At 45.2% G+C, this 12,183-nt stretch overlaps 1 protein-coding gene across 1 annotated transcript in view; it reads left to right on the plus strand.

Moving 5' to 3' along the window:
- Positions 1 to 2,785: 2,785 nt before the first annotated feature.
- Positions 2,786 to 12,183, plus strand: part of LOC122922228 (vomeronasal type-2 receptor 26-like) — a 33,826-nt gene continuing 24,428 nt past the window's right edge. Inside the window, exon 1 of the mRNA XM_044272817.1 lies at positions 2,786 to 2,881. Coding sequence (XP_044128752.1) covers positions 2,786 to 2,881 — 96 coding nt within the window. The remainder of the gene's footprint in view (positions 2,882 to 12,183) is intronic.

The raw sequence follows: 12,183 nt of genomic DNA on the forward strand, positions 1-12,183 counted from the left end.
AATCTGCAAGGATCGGATGAGATTGCAATGAGTATACCTGTCGGAATGTTTGATTTATTATCTCCAGTTCAGCTGAATATCACACCAGCAATGATAACATGGAAACAGAACTCGGTAGGTTAACCTGATCCTGAACGATAATGTCTATGATTTATGTGCTGAAATTATGTGACTACCGTACATATTTAAAGAGGACTTTTCATAGGCTTATATGTTAGAAACCGATATGCTTACCAGATAGTGCAGTCCCTACAGATGCCAGCACTTTTTTCTTTTTCTAAAGCACCCCTCCGTTCCGGCAATGTAGCGCGGTCCAATTGCAGCTGAGCGCCACAGCCGGGGAGAAAAAACTGTTCACCTTCCCTCTGGCTGTGACACGCTCCACTGTGATTGGACCGTGCTACAGCTAGGGAGAAGGAGACACGCACTGAAAAACCCAGCCATCTCTTCATCCCTGTACCCAGGGGCGTAACTACCATAGCGGCAGACCATGCGACTGCTATGGGGCCCAGGGCAAGAGGGGGCCCAGTCTTAGTTGGGATCATCTCCTCTTCTACTGGAGGGGAAAAATTGGTCCGGACTCTAACCTCTAAAGGAACAACTTTTAGCAAATGAGGCAGTAGAACAATGGCCCAAGGTTCACTGAAAAAGGTTTAGGCAGAAACCCTTCTGTTCTGTGTGGGGGCCCTGGTTTGATCCTTGCTATGGGGCCCTTACTTCTCTATGTACACCACTGCCTGTACCGATACTCTAAATTAACATACTGGGCATGAAAAACAGCGAGGGACACAACGCCAGAACGGAGTTTAAAAAAATAAAAATAAAAGTGCTGGCATCTCTAGGGACTGCCCTATCTGGTAAGCATTACCAGTTTCTAACACATAAACCCATGAAAGGTCCTCTTTAACCTGGACATGAGCCATAGGCCAGTGAATACTGGGAGAGCAGGCTTCAGCTTTATACTTGCACTAATTCAAAACAGCCTGTGGGAAAGTGTTGTTGCATTAGATTTGTTTTTGCTTTTGGCCATGGCAAGGTGCAACTGCGCACTAGGTTGTGCTGACTAACCCCCATTTTTTTACTTGCAGTCTGCATTGGTGGTGTGGCTGACTCCATCGGTCGTGCACCCCTAACCAGCCTGTCTGTCCCATATGCTGATTTTAATTAGTGCAAGTATGAAGCTGTAGCATGCTCTCGCTGAATTTATTGGAGGCCATTTGGCAACAGGAGAGGTAAAATAGAGAGTGGGGTCAGCATGCATGTGGAGTCTGCATTCCCTGAATTTAATGGAGTCCACTTAGACACCAAGAGAGGTAAAATACAGAGTGGGCTCAGCACATGCATGTGGAGTCTCCATTGTCTGGTACCAAACAAGGTAGTATTTACTGTAGGTTCCTGTCCTATAGAGATAACCTTGTCGGGGTGGACAGGCACAAATGATTTTTTTTTTTAAATAAAATGTATTTGCCAAGAATCTCACATTTATATAATTAGCATAGCATTAGCAGTAGTCCATTTTCTATAGTAGGTATAGCACTATTGTACTGTATTTATTTTATTATGTGTGTTTGCAGATTGCTTTTCCATTGTGTTTGTTTTTACTTTTTGTGCTTTCGGTTACGATGACATGCTCCTGCGCATTGGGATGTGCTGACTAACCCCCTTTTTTATTTGCATTCTAAAAGGCATTTTGGATTTATGATCCTTGGGATAGGTCATCAACATCAGAGGGGGCCTTACTGTTGGCAACCGCACTGATCATCTTTATGAAGAAAGTGCAGCACTCATTCGAGCTCTATGTACACCAGCAAACAGCGGCGAGCCCATTCACTTCGATGGTAGGCTTGGTCCTATTCACTTGAACAGGATGGAGACATCTCATTGAAGAGAATAGGGCGGTGGAGCTGTAATTACACCTGCACACCGCTGTGATGTAGACGGTAAGCAGGTAAACAGAGAAGAGAACACAGTTCATGCACAAGTGCTATGTTCTCAACACAGCTAATCGGTGGGGGTGCCGGCAGTGGGGCTTCCGCCAATCTGATATTGAGGACTTATCCTGGGAACAGGTCATCAATATAGAATAAGCCAACAACTCATTTGAGACTGCCTGTCAATATCTTGTCCCGTTTTATGTGTTTTCCTGTTGAAAGTTTGTCCCTGCTATCTCCCTGTAGTCAGGCTCCAATGTAATCAAGCCCTCCCTTCTTCCTGAGCCTGGCTGCAATTTATAGATTACAAAAGGATAAAGGATAAGAAGGCACACTCTTATTTGGGTACAATGTATTGATTTATTTATATTCTAGTGTTCGTGGGGTCTGGTGGATGGAAAAACGTGTATAAAAATAGTCCCTTTTAATAAATGAAAAAATGAAAAATGAAAATTGGAGAAGTATTGAAGTGATAATTAATCACCACTGGATGAAAGGTGATGGATGTCCTGGAAAAAATTGTCCTAGGAAAACTGGTGGATAATAAAATGTATAGGATACCTAGATAAAGAGTAAAATGTCTAGATATAAATCTAGATAAAAAACTTATTATATATATTCATAAAGTCTTACATATAGTGGTCACTGATCAGGAGTAAAATCAAGTAAAGATGTATGGGATAGTCATTCAGAGTCGCTGTAAAGAGGATTTTTGTCCAATAATGCCCCTTTATGCAACAGAGTAGGAGAAACACTGTGAAGGCGCTTGAAAGAAAGTCCGTGATCACGTGACCACCTACGTCACTCTCTAGACGCGCGAACCACGCCCCCCGGCGTCCTTGGCAACACGAGGCATGCCGCTGACTCCTGAGAACCGGACTGGATCGCAACAGCCTCCCAGGAACAGTAGACTACCATCAGAGGACCCAAGAGATCAAGCGCCGGGAAGGGTAAGTGATCTCTGTAGCCAGAGACAGTGCGGGACGCCGCAGCTTAGGCACAGAGCCCCCCTTTCCTCCACAGCACAACATATGGAACATAACTACCACCAGCCATAAATTGTTACATTTGTAAACTACACTTTGAAAAGGCGCACCATTGATCCTCTGCAGAGCAGCAATTTGTTATCTACACTATATCCCAATTGCACAAAGGGGCATTATTGGACAAAAATCCTCTTTACAGCGACTCTGAATGACTATCCCATACATCTTTACTTGATTTTACTCCTGATCAGTGACCACTATATGTAAGACTTTATGAATATATTTTTTCTAGGTATTTTTATCTGCTTTTGAAAGACTCTATGAACATTATTTTCCAAAGTTTTTTATCTAGATTTATATCTAGACATTTTACTCTTTATCTAGGTATCCTATACATTTTATTATCCACCAGTTTTCCTAGGACAATTTTTTCCAGGACATCCATCACCTCTGATTAATTACCACTTCAATACTCCAATTTTCATTTTTCATTTTTTCATTTATTAAAAGGGACTACTTTTATAAAAAATTTTCCATCCACCAGATCCCACGAACACTAGAATATAAAAAAATCAATACCTTGTACCCAAATAAGAGTGTGCCTGCTTATCCTTTATCCTTTATCCTGGGTGAGTCAGATCAAGCAGCTTTGCACCTCTACCATTTACCTGAGCAGTAGAGCCGTCTATTCCACTTCTTTACTTTGATAATTTATAGATTATGCTTCAAATACTGATTTAATAGCTTGGAATTAATGATCATTTGGATTAATAAATTTCTAATCAATGAAGATGAATGTCGGACAGTTATCAGGTGAAGTTGGTCAATAGAGGCAACCATCGACATATTTTCTCACACGTTATCCTAGGTATAAAAGATGATTTGAAGAGACTGCCAGATACGTGTAAACCTAGTTTACAGTTTCAGCAGATATACAGCCTTAGACAATAGCAATGTCTATACTGTGTCGGAAGGGATCATCAGTGTGTGTTGTGCGGAAGCAGCTGCAGCTCAAATACAACACATACTGTATACTTCTACCAAATTCTCAGCCTCAACTTCTGTTATATCTATGCTGTCTGTGTCATGGATGAAGGAAACGCTGCACAGTCTTTAAAGGGGCTCTGTCAGCATGATCAACTCTATTAAACCAGGCATACTGCCTGGTAGGACTTTTCATGCTATATAAAAATATACCTTTCTTGTATCTGTATGCTAAACAGACATATCTGTTTTTATTTATATGTGAATGAACAAGTTTGAGCACCAGGGAATGGGGCTGAATCCTTTGAGCAATGCTTTGTAAACCCCTGTGTGATCTGCACATTACCCCCCCCCCCTTGACAGTGCTAGATATCAGCATGCTGAGGGTTGAGCTGAGTCCCAGAATCTACATGTCATATACACTATGTTATATTCACAAGCACAATATATGATTATAATGAAACCAGTAATATCTGTTAGATTCTAAGCATAGAAAAAATACAAATCTGAGGAGTCAGCTGTAGCATTTTAAGTTTGCATAGGGCTTAATAAAATCTGTAAAAAGGAGATAAAATTAGCAAAAATACAAAATGAACAGCAGGTGGCAAAAGAGCTAAACAAATCCTCCCAAAAAATGTATATATATAAATGCTAAAAAACTAAGGTCTGAGCAGGTAGGTCCCCTAAATAATGGTAAAGGGGGGTTAGTCACTGAAGATAAGGAAAAGGCAGAGTTACAAAATGTTGTGGTTTTTTTTTAGCTCTGTTTATACAAAAGAAGAGAAAGGAGCTGATATCTGTGGTGCTGGGGCTGTTAGTACATCCAGCAATATACTCAATTGGCTAACTGTAGATATGGTCCAAGATAAGTTAAATAAGGTATATCTGAACAAGGCTCTGAGTCCCCATGGATTACACCCAAGTGTGTTTAAAGAGCTCAGTTCAGTCATTACTATGCCCCTGTTTTTAATTTTTAAAGATTCTCTAGGTACTGGTACAATGCCAAGTGATTGGCACAAGGCAAATGTGGTGCCCATATTAAAAAAAACTATTTAGGTCCTTCACAGGTAATTACAGACCAATTAGTCTAACTTCTGTTATGGTAAAAATGTTTGAAGGAATCTTAGACTACTTTCACAATAGCGGCATGGACCTCCAGCAGACTGTTCCGTTGGGTTAACAGCCTGGTCGGATCCGTCCTGCCACTAGTGAACGTGTGCCTCCAGACTGCCGCTCTGTCCTTATTGACTATAATGTGGGCGGGGCGGAGTTCCGGCGGAGGCACAGCAGCCAACGGCAAGAGGCTGCTATAAAAAATGTCGTACATGTCGTAGTTTTATTCCGGCAGCCTCTCGCCGTGCTCTGCTGTGCCTCTGCCGGAATTCCCCCCCCCCCCCGCCCCTATTATAGTCAATGGGGACAGAGCGGCAGTCCAGGGGCACATTTTTACTAGCGTCAGGACGGATCCGACAGGCTGTTCACCCGATGAAACAGCCTGCCAGGGGTCCTGTCACCACCAGATCTTTGAAAAGTTCTGATAGACATTCTTCAGTACTTCCTGCATGAGCTTCTTTTGTTTTGCTTTCATTTTGACATCTCTCCTCCCTCTCCCAGCTGTCATCTATTAGCAGTGATTGCCTCCCTATATATCTTCTCCCCATACTGCCTCACCTTGCGGTTTATACAACTTCCTGGACTGTGCTGATGCTAGAAGCTGCTACTCCTGCATCCACAAAATAGGTCTTTTCCTTTATTTCTGTTTTCCTGTGGTCTTGATCCTAGGTGACCCTGACTCTCTCCGTATTTAGTGTAGGGAGCCGGTGGTCGTGTCCCCTCACTATTATAGGGTGTTCAGGTGTCATACAGTCGAGGAACGAGGGTATGCAATTATCTACCATAGAGATTTTTGCATAGGCTGAGCAGTAAGGGAGAGTGCTAGGGCTGTTACAGGGCTTACCCTCTTGTTCCTTAGTTTTGGATCAAGTCAGTCGGATCTTCATTTGTGTCTTCAAGTTTTCTGCAACACCATCCGTGACAGGTCCATGCTGCTAGTGTGAAAGTAGCTTTAAGGGACTATATACAGGAGTATGTGACTGTAAATAATATTATAAGTTATAACCAACATGGGTTTACCAAGGACAGATATTGTCAAACTAACCTGATTTGTTTTATGAGAAAGTAGTAGCCTGGACAGAGGGGTGGCTGTGGATGTAGTGTTTCTGTATTTTGCAAAGGCTTTTAAAACTGTCCCTCACAGACGTTTAATAGGTAAAGTAAGGTCTATAGGCGTGGAAAGTATAGTTTGTAATTGGATTGAAAACTGGCTGAAGGACCGTGTCCAGAGAGTTGTGGTCAATGATTCCAAGTCAGAATGGTCCCAAGGTTCAGTGCTGGGTCCTCTATTATTTAATTTATTTATTAATGATATCAAGGACAGGATTAGTAGCACCATGTCTATTTTTTCAGATGACACTAAGCTACAGTTGCAAGTAAAAGTATGTGAACCCTTTGGCATGATATGTATTTCTGCACAAATTGGTCATAAAATGTGATCTGATCTTCATCTAAGTCACAACAATAGACAATCACAGTCTGCTTAAACTAATAACACACAAAGAATAAAATGTCACAATGTTTTTATTGAACACACCATGTAAACATTCACAGTGCAAGTGGAAAAAGTATGTGAACCCTTGGATTTAATAACTGGTTGTGCCTCCTTTGGCAGCAATAACTTCAACCAAACGTTTCCTGTAGTTGCAGATCAGACGTGCACAACGGTCAGTAGAAATTCTTGACCATTCCTCTTTACAGAACTGTTCAGTTTAGCAATATTCTTGGGATGTCTGGTGTGAATCGTTTTCTTGAGGTCATGCCACAGCATCTCAATTGGGTTGAGGTCAGGACTCTGACTGGGCCACTCCAGAAGGCGTATTTTCTTTTGTTTAAGCAATTCTGTTGTTGATTTACTTCTATGCTTTGTTTTGTTGTCCTGCAACACCCATCTTCTGTTGAGCTTCAGCTGGTGGACAGATGGCCTTAAGTTCTCCTGCAAAATGTCTTGATAAACTTGGGAATTCATTTTTCCTTTGATGATAGCAATCCATCCAGGCCAATACGCAGCACAGCAGCCCCAAACCATGATGCCCCCACCACCTTTACTTCACAGTTGGGATGAGGTTTTGATGTTGGTGTGCTGTGCCTCTTATTCTACACACATAGTGTTGTGTGTTTCTTCCAAACAACTAAACTTTGGTTTCATCTGTCCACAGAATATTTTGCCAGTACTGCTGTGGAACATCCAGGTGCTCTTCTGCAAACTGTAAATGTGCAACACTGTTTTTTTTTAACAGCAGTGGCTTCCTCTGTGGTATCCTCCCATGAAATCCATTCTTGTTTAGTGTTTTACGTATCGTAGATTTGCTAACAGGGATGTTAGCATATGCCAGAGACTTTTGTAAGTCATTAGCTGACACTCTAGGATTCTTCTTCACCTCATTGAGCAGTCTGCGCTGTGCTCTTGCAGTCATCTTTACAGGACGGCCACTCTTAAGGAGAGTAGCAGCAGTGCTGAACTTTCTCCATTTATCGACAATTTGTCTTACCGTGGACTGATGAACAGCAAGGTTTTTAGAGATACTTTTATAACCCTTTCCAGCTTTATGCAAGTCAACAATTCTTAATCGTAGGTCTTCTGAGAGCTCTTTTGTGCGAGGCATCATTCACATCAGGCAATGCTTCTTGTGAAAACCAAACCCAGAACTGGTGTGTGTTTTTTATAGGGCAGGGCAGCTGTAACAAACATCTCCAATCTCATCTCATTGATTGGACTCCAGTTGGCTGACACCTCACTCCAATTAGCTCTTGGAGATGTCATTAGTCTAGGGGTTCACATACTTTTTCCACCTGCACTGTGAATGTTTACATGGTGTGTTCAATAAAAACATGGTAACATTTAATTCTTTGTGTGTTATTAGTTTAAACAGACTGTGATTGTCTATTGTTGTGACTTAGATGAAGATCAGATTAAATTTTATGACCAATTTGTGCAGAGATCCATATCATTCCAAGGGGTTCACATACTTTTTCTTGCTACTGTATGTAGTACTGTACATTCTATAGATGTCCATAAATTACAAGCTGATGCATCAACTTGGCAAATGAGGTTGAATGTGGATAAATATAAAGTTATTAGTGTTGGGCGCGTGTGCTTGAGCGCGATGCTGGATTCTCCTCCCCGCACGTTTGTTGGCTGCTACGCAGGTACTGGCACTCACTGTAATGCCGTAGCCATGTTAGCTACTGGCAATACAGTGATTGGCTGACCGGAACGCGTCATCAGGTGCTATATAGCACCCGATGACATATGGTCGGGCTCAGTCTTAGTCAGGGAAAGCTGCAGCAGAAGGGACAGATAGTGTAGGGACAGAAATTGGTTTGTTTTTTAGGCAGGGTCTACTGGTGAAAGGTGTTAGAGACCGAAAAGTCCTTTTAAAGACTATTGTTTTATCTGGCTCCCATATATAAACCTCTGCTACATCTGTCGTGTTACATTTGCGCTGTGAAATTTAGCACAATTGTTTGGCCGCTGGTGACAGTGACATTACCTGCGCTACATCTCCTGTATAATGTTTGCCCATCCTAAATATCAGAGGCATGCAGTCTAATTTTTTCGCTGCTTGTGACAGCGACATTAGCTGTGCTACATGTCCTGTATAATGATAGTGCATTTTAAATATCAGTGACATTCAGTGTAAATTTTTTGCTGCTGGTGACAGCAACATTACATGCGCTACATCTCCTGTATAACGTTTGGCCATCCTAAATAATAGTGACATTCAGTGTAATCGATTTGTGCATACACTTACAAAATCGGTGCTGCTGTACGTGTGACATACTTTCAAGCATATATACCATTTAATATGCTGAAGGCGAGCAGTGACAGGGAAGTGGCCGTGATGCTGATGCTGCACGCAGAGGCCGTGGACCTGTGTGCGGTGAAACTGTGCCTGCTGCCAGAGCACAAGACACACACTCATCCACGATACCTAGCTTCATGTCCCAGTTTCAGGGCGGCGAAGGACAGCACTATCAATGTTACACCAGTGCGACCTGGTGTTTGGTTGGATTGCAGCAAATAATGCTTCCAGTCGGTTAAGCACCACCCTGTCTTCCACAAAGTCCAGTCTCAGTAGCCAAGAGTCTGGTCAACAGAATTCTCACCCTGATCCTCCTTCCTCCCGCCATGGAGAGTCTAGGCAAACAAGTGATCCCACACTCGGATATTCTGAGGAGCTCTTTTCATCGCTATTCCTTGATTTGGGCCTCTCGCCAAGCCCGCTTGAAGAGGGACATGAGGAGATCTTGTGCACTGATTCCCAAACTCTTGAGCATCCACAGTCAGAAGAAGATGACAGTGGAGAACTGCAATTAGTTGTCACGCCCTGCCCTGTGGGTTGCTACACGTGATTTGATCTGACAGTTTGTTTTGTTTTGGGTTTGAACAGAATCCCACCTCCTATCAGGTGTGGTTCGTTTGGTCATTGGGGAGGTGTCACGGCTGAGGATGGGGGAAATCCTCAGCCGTGTGTTGATAGAGGATGTCCGGTTGCTGCTTGGCCAGGACCACAGCATTAGGGAGCAGGTCACCTCCTATTGCGTCCCTAACGCTGACCCTGTCTCCTGTCAGTATGAGCCGACCTTGATGGTAGGAGGGCTCATACGCTGGAACCTAATAGTCCCTACAAGCCCTCAAGTCGGCCCTGACCTAGGAAACAGAGTAGGACAACCCACTCCTCCAAGACAGGGAGGAGCAGGAGTCCCAATGGCCAAGCAGTAGGGAAAAGGGGAACACGAATGCAAACCAATGTATATGGCAGGTGCTGCACTAGTTCCAGCCACCTGCCACAGCCCTGCTGACTGGATCCGTGTGCAGGAAATCTGAAGTCCACAAATACAAACTGAAGTCAGCACAAACTCATCCACACACCGGAACCCAGATACATGGCAGCACAGAAATATACCAGAAAACATAAACCGAACATCACACAGACAAAGACAAACTGAACTTAAACATATGACCACAGTGGTGGCTCTCACAGGCAGATCAAATACACAGGAGGCTGCTCCAGCTAGCAGGGCTGAAGCAACCTACTGAAGCCTGCAAGAGACTCAGGCTATATAGGCCAAAAAGCCACACCCACCGGTCAACCACACCCAGTGACATCACACACACTGGGAAGGAAGTTAACCCTTCCAGCACACCGAAGGGAAAACACACATATAAGGGGAAGTGCACACAAAACATAATACACCGTGCACACAACACACACACCTAACAAAAAGGGAGTCAGGTGGGACCGCATGCTACTGCAGCACGCTGCCTAGCCACGCTCAGACTGCTGCTGCACATACACATGAGCCAACGGGTTGCCCGCGGCAACCACAAGTTAGGCCACACACCAGCGGCCCTCACCTGTGGTTTTAACCCACACGAAACCGCAGGCAACCGCATGCGGATAGAGAGTCACGGTCATAGCCATGGCCGTGACACTACCACCCCTCAAAGCCCCCCCACCGAAAAAAAAACGAAACTGGTGAGGAACTCACACAAGGGGATGGGAGAAGGGGACATCCACTCTCAGCCGGTTCCAAAAAAGGGTCGCTGTCAGCTGCATCCTCTCCCGGCTCACACTAGCCAGTCCGACGAGGACTGCAGCCCGCACCAGCGACAAAGGGGAAAGAACCACTGAGAGATGGGCGAGGGGACTCTCCACTCACGTCCCCACTCCAGTCGCTGTCAGCAGACACTCCTAACCAGCATGCAGCCGGACCACTCCGGGAGTGCTGCCAGCAAACGACCAGAGATGGGAACATGGAGAGGGACGAGGGACCACCAACACGGACACGGAAGGTAGGGTGGCGGGGAATAAGCCACCAACCGTGCCGTAAACGGTGATCCCCCCGGGACGTTCTCCCTCCGGAGAACGCGCATGCAGGCCACAAGGGTATGGCACTGCATGCTGCACCCTCTTCCGAAGGTGTGCAAAAGCACACACCAAATAACACCACGTGCACCCACCACGTGGAATAAAATCAGGGGGACGCCAAACGAGGCAACGGTGAAGGGAAGGCGGGGAAACGCCACTCACCGCGCTGTCAGAGGCGAAACCCCCAGAACGCTCTCCTCCGAGGAGCGCGCATGCACCCCATCCATAGACGGCGGTGCATGCTCTACCCTCTTTCGAGGGAATCGCCACATGAGATGCCGCTGTGGTCATACTGTCACGGCTGAGGATGGGGGAAATCCTCAGCCGTGTGTTGATAGAGGATGTCCGGTTGCTGCTTGGCCAGGACCACAGCATTAGGGAGCAGGTCACCTCCTATTGCGTCCCTAACGCTGACCCTGTCTCCTGTCAGTATGAGCCGACCTTGATGGTAGGAGGGCTCATACGCTGGAACCTAATAGTCCCTACAAGCCCTCAAGTCGGCCCTGACCTAGGAAACAGAGTAGGACAACCCACTCCTCCAAGACAGGGAGGAGCAGGAGTCCCAATGGCCAAGCAGTAGGGAAAAGGGGAACACGAATGCAAACCAATGTATATGGCAGGTGCTGCACTAGTTCCAGCCACCTGCCACAGCCCTGCTGACTGGATCCGTGTGCAGGAAATCTGAAGTCCACAAATAGCAAACTGAAGTCAGCACAAACTCATCCACACACCGGAACCCAGATACATGGCAGCACAGAAATATACCAGAAAACATAAACCGAACATCACACAGACAAAGACAAACTGAACTTAAACATATGACCACAGTGGTGGCTCTCACAGGCAGATCAAATACACAGGAGGCTGCTCCAGCTAGCAGGGCTGAAGCAACCTACTGAAGCCTGCAAGAGACTCAGGCTATATAGGCCAAAAAGCCACACCCACCGGTCAACCACACCCAGTGACATCACACACACTGGGAAGGAAGTTAACCCTTCCAGCACACAGAAGGGAAAACACACATATAAGGGGAAGTGCACACAAAACATAATACACCGTGCACACAACACACACACCTAACAAAAAGGGAGTCAGGTGGGACCGCATGCTACTGCAGCACGCTGCCTAGCCACGCTCAGACTGCTGCTGCACATACACATGAGCCAACGGGTTGCCCGCGGCAACCACAAGTTAGGCCACACACCAGCGGCCCTCACCTGTGGTTTTAACCCACACGAAACCGCAGGCAACCGCATGCGGATAGAGAGTCACGGTCATAGCCATGGCCGTGAC

The sequence above is a fragment of the Bufo gargarizans genome, chromosome 1, assembly GCF_014858855.1.
Source record: "Bufo gargarizans isolate SCDJY-AF-19 chromosome 1, ASM1485885v1, whole genome shotgun sequence".
In the NCBI taxonomy this organism is placed as follows: domain Eukaryota; kingdom Metazoa; phylum Chordata; class Amphibia; order Anura; family Bufonidae; genus Bufo; species Bufo gargarizans.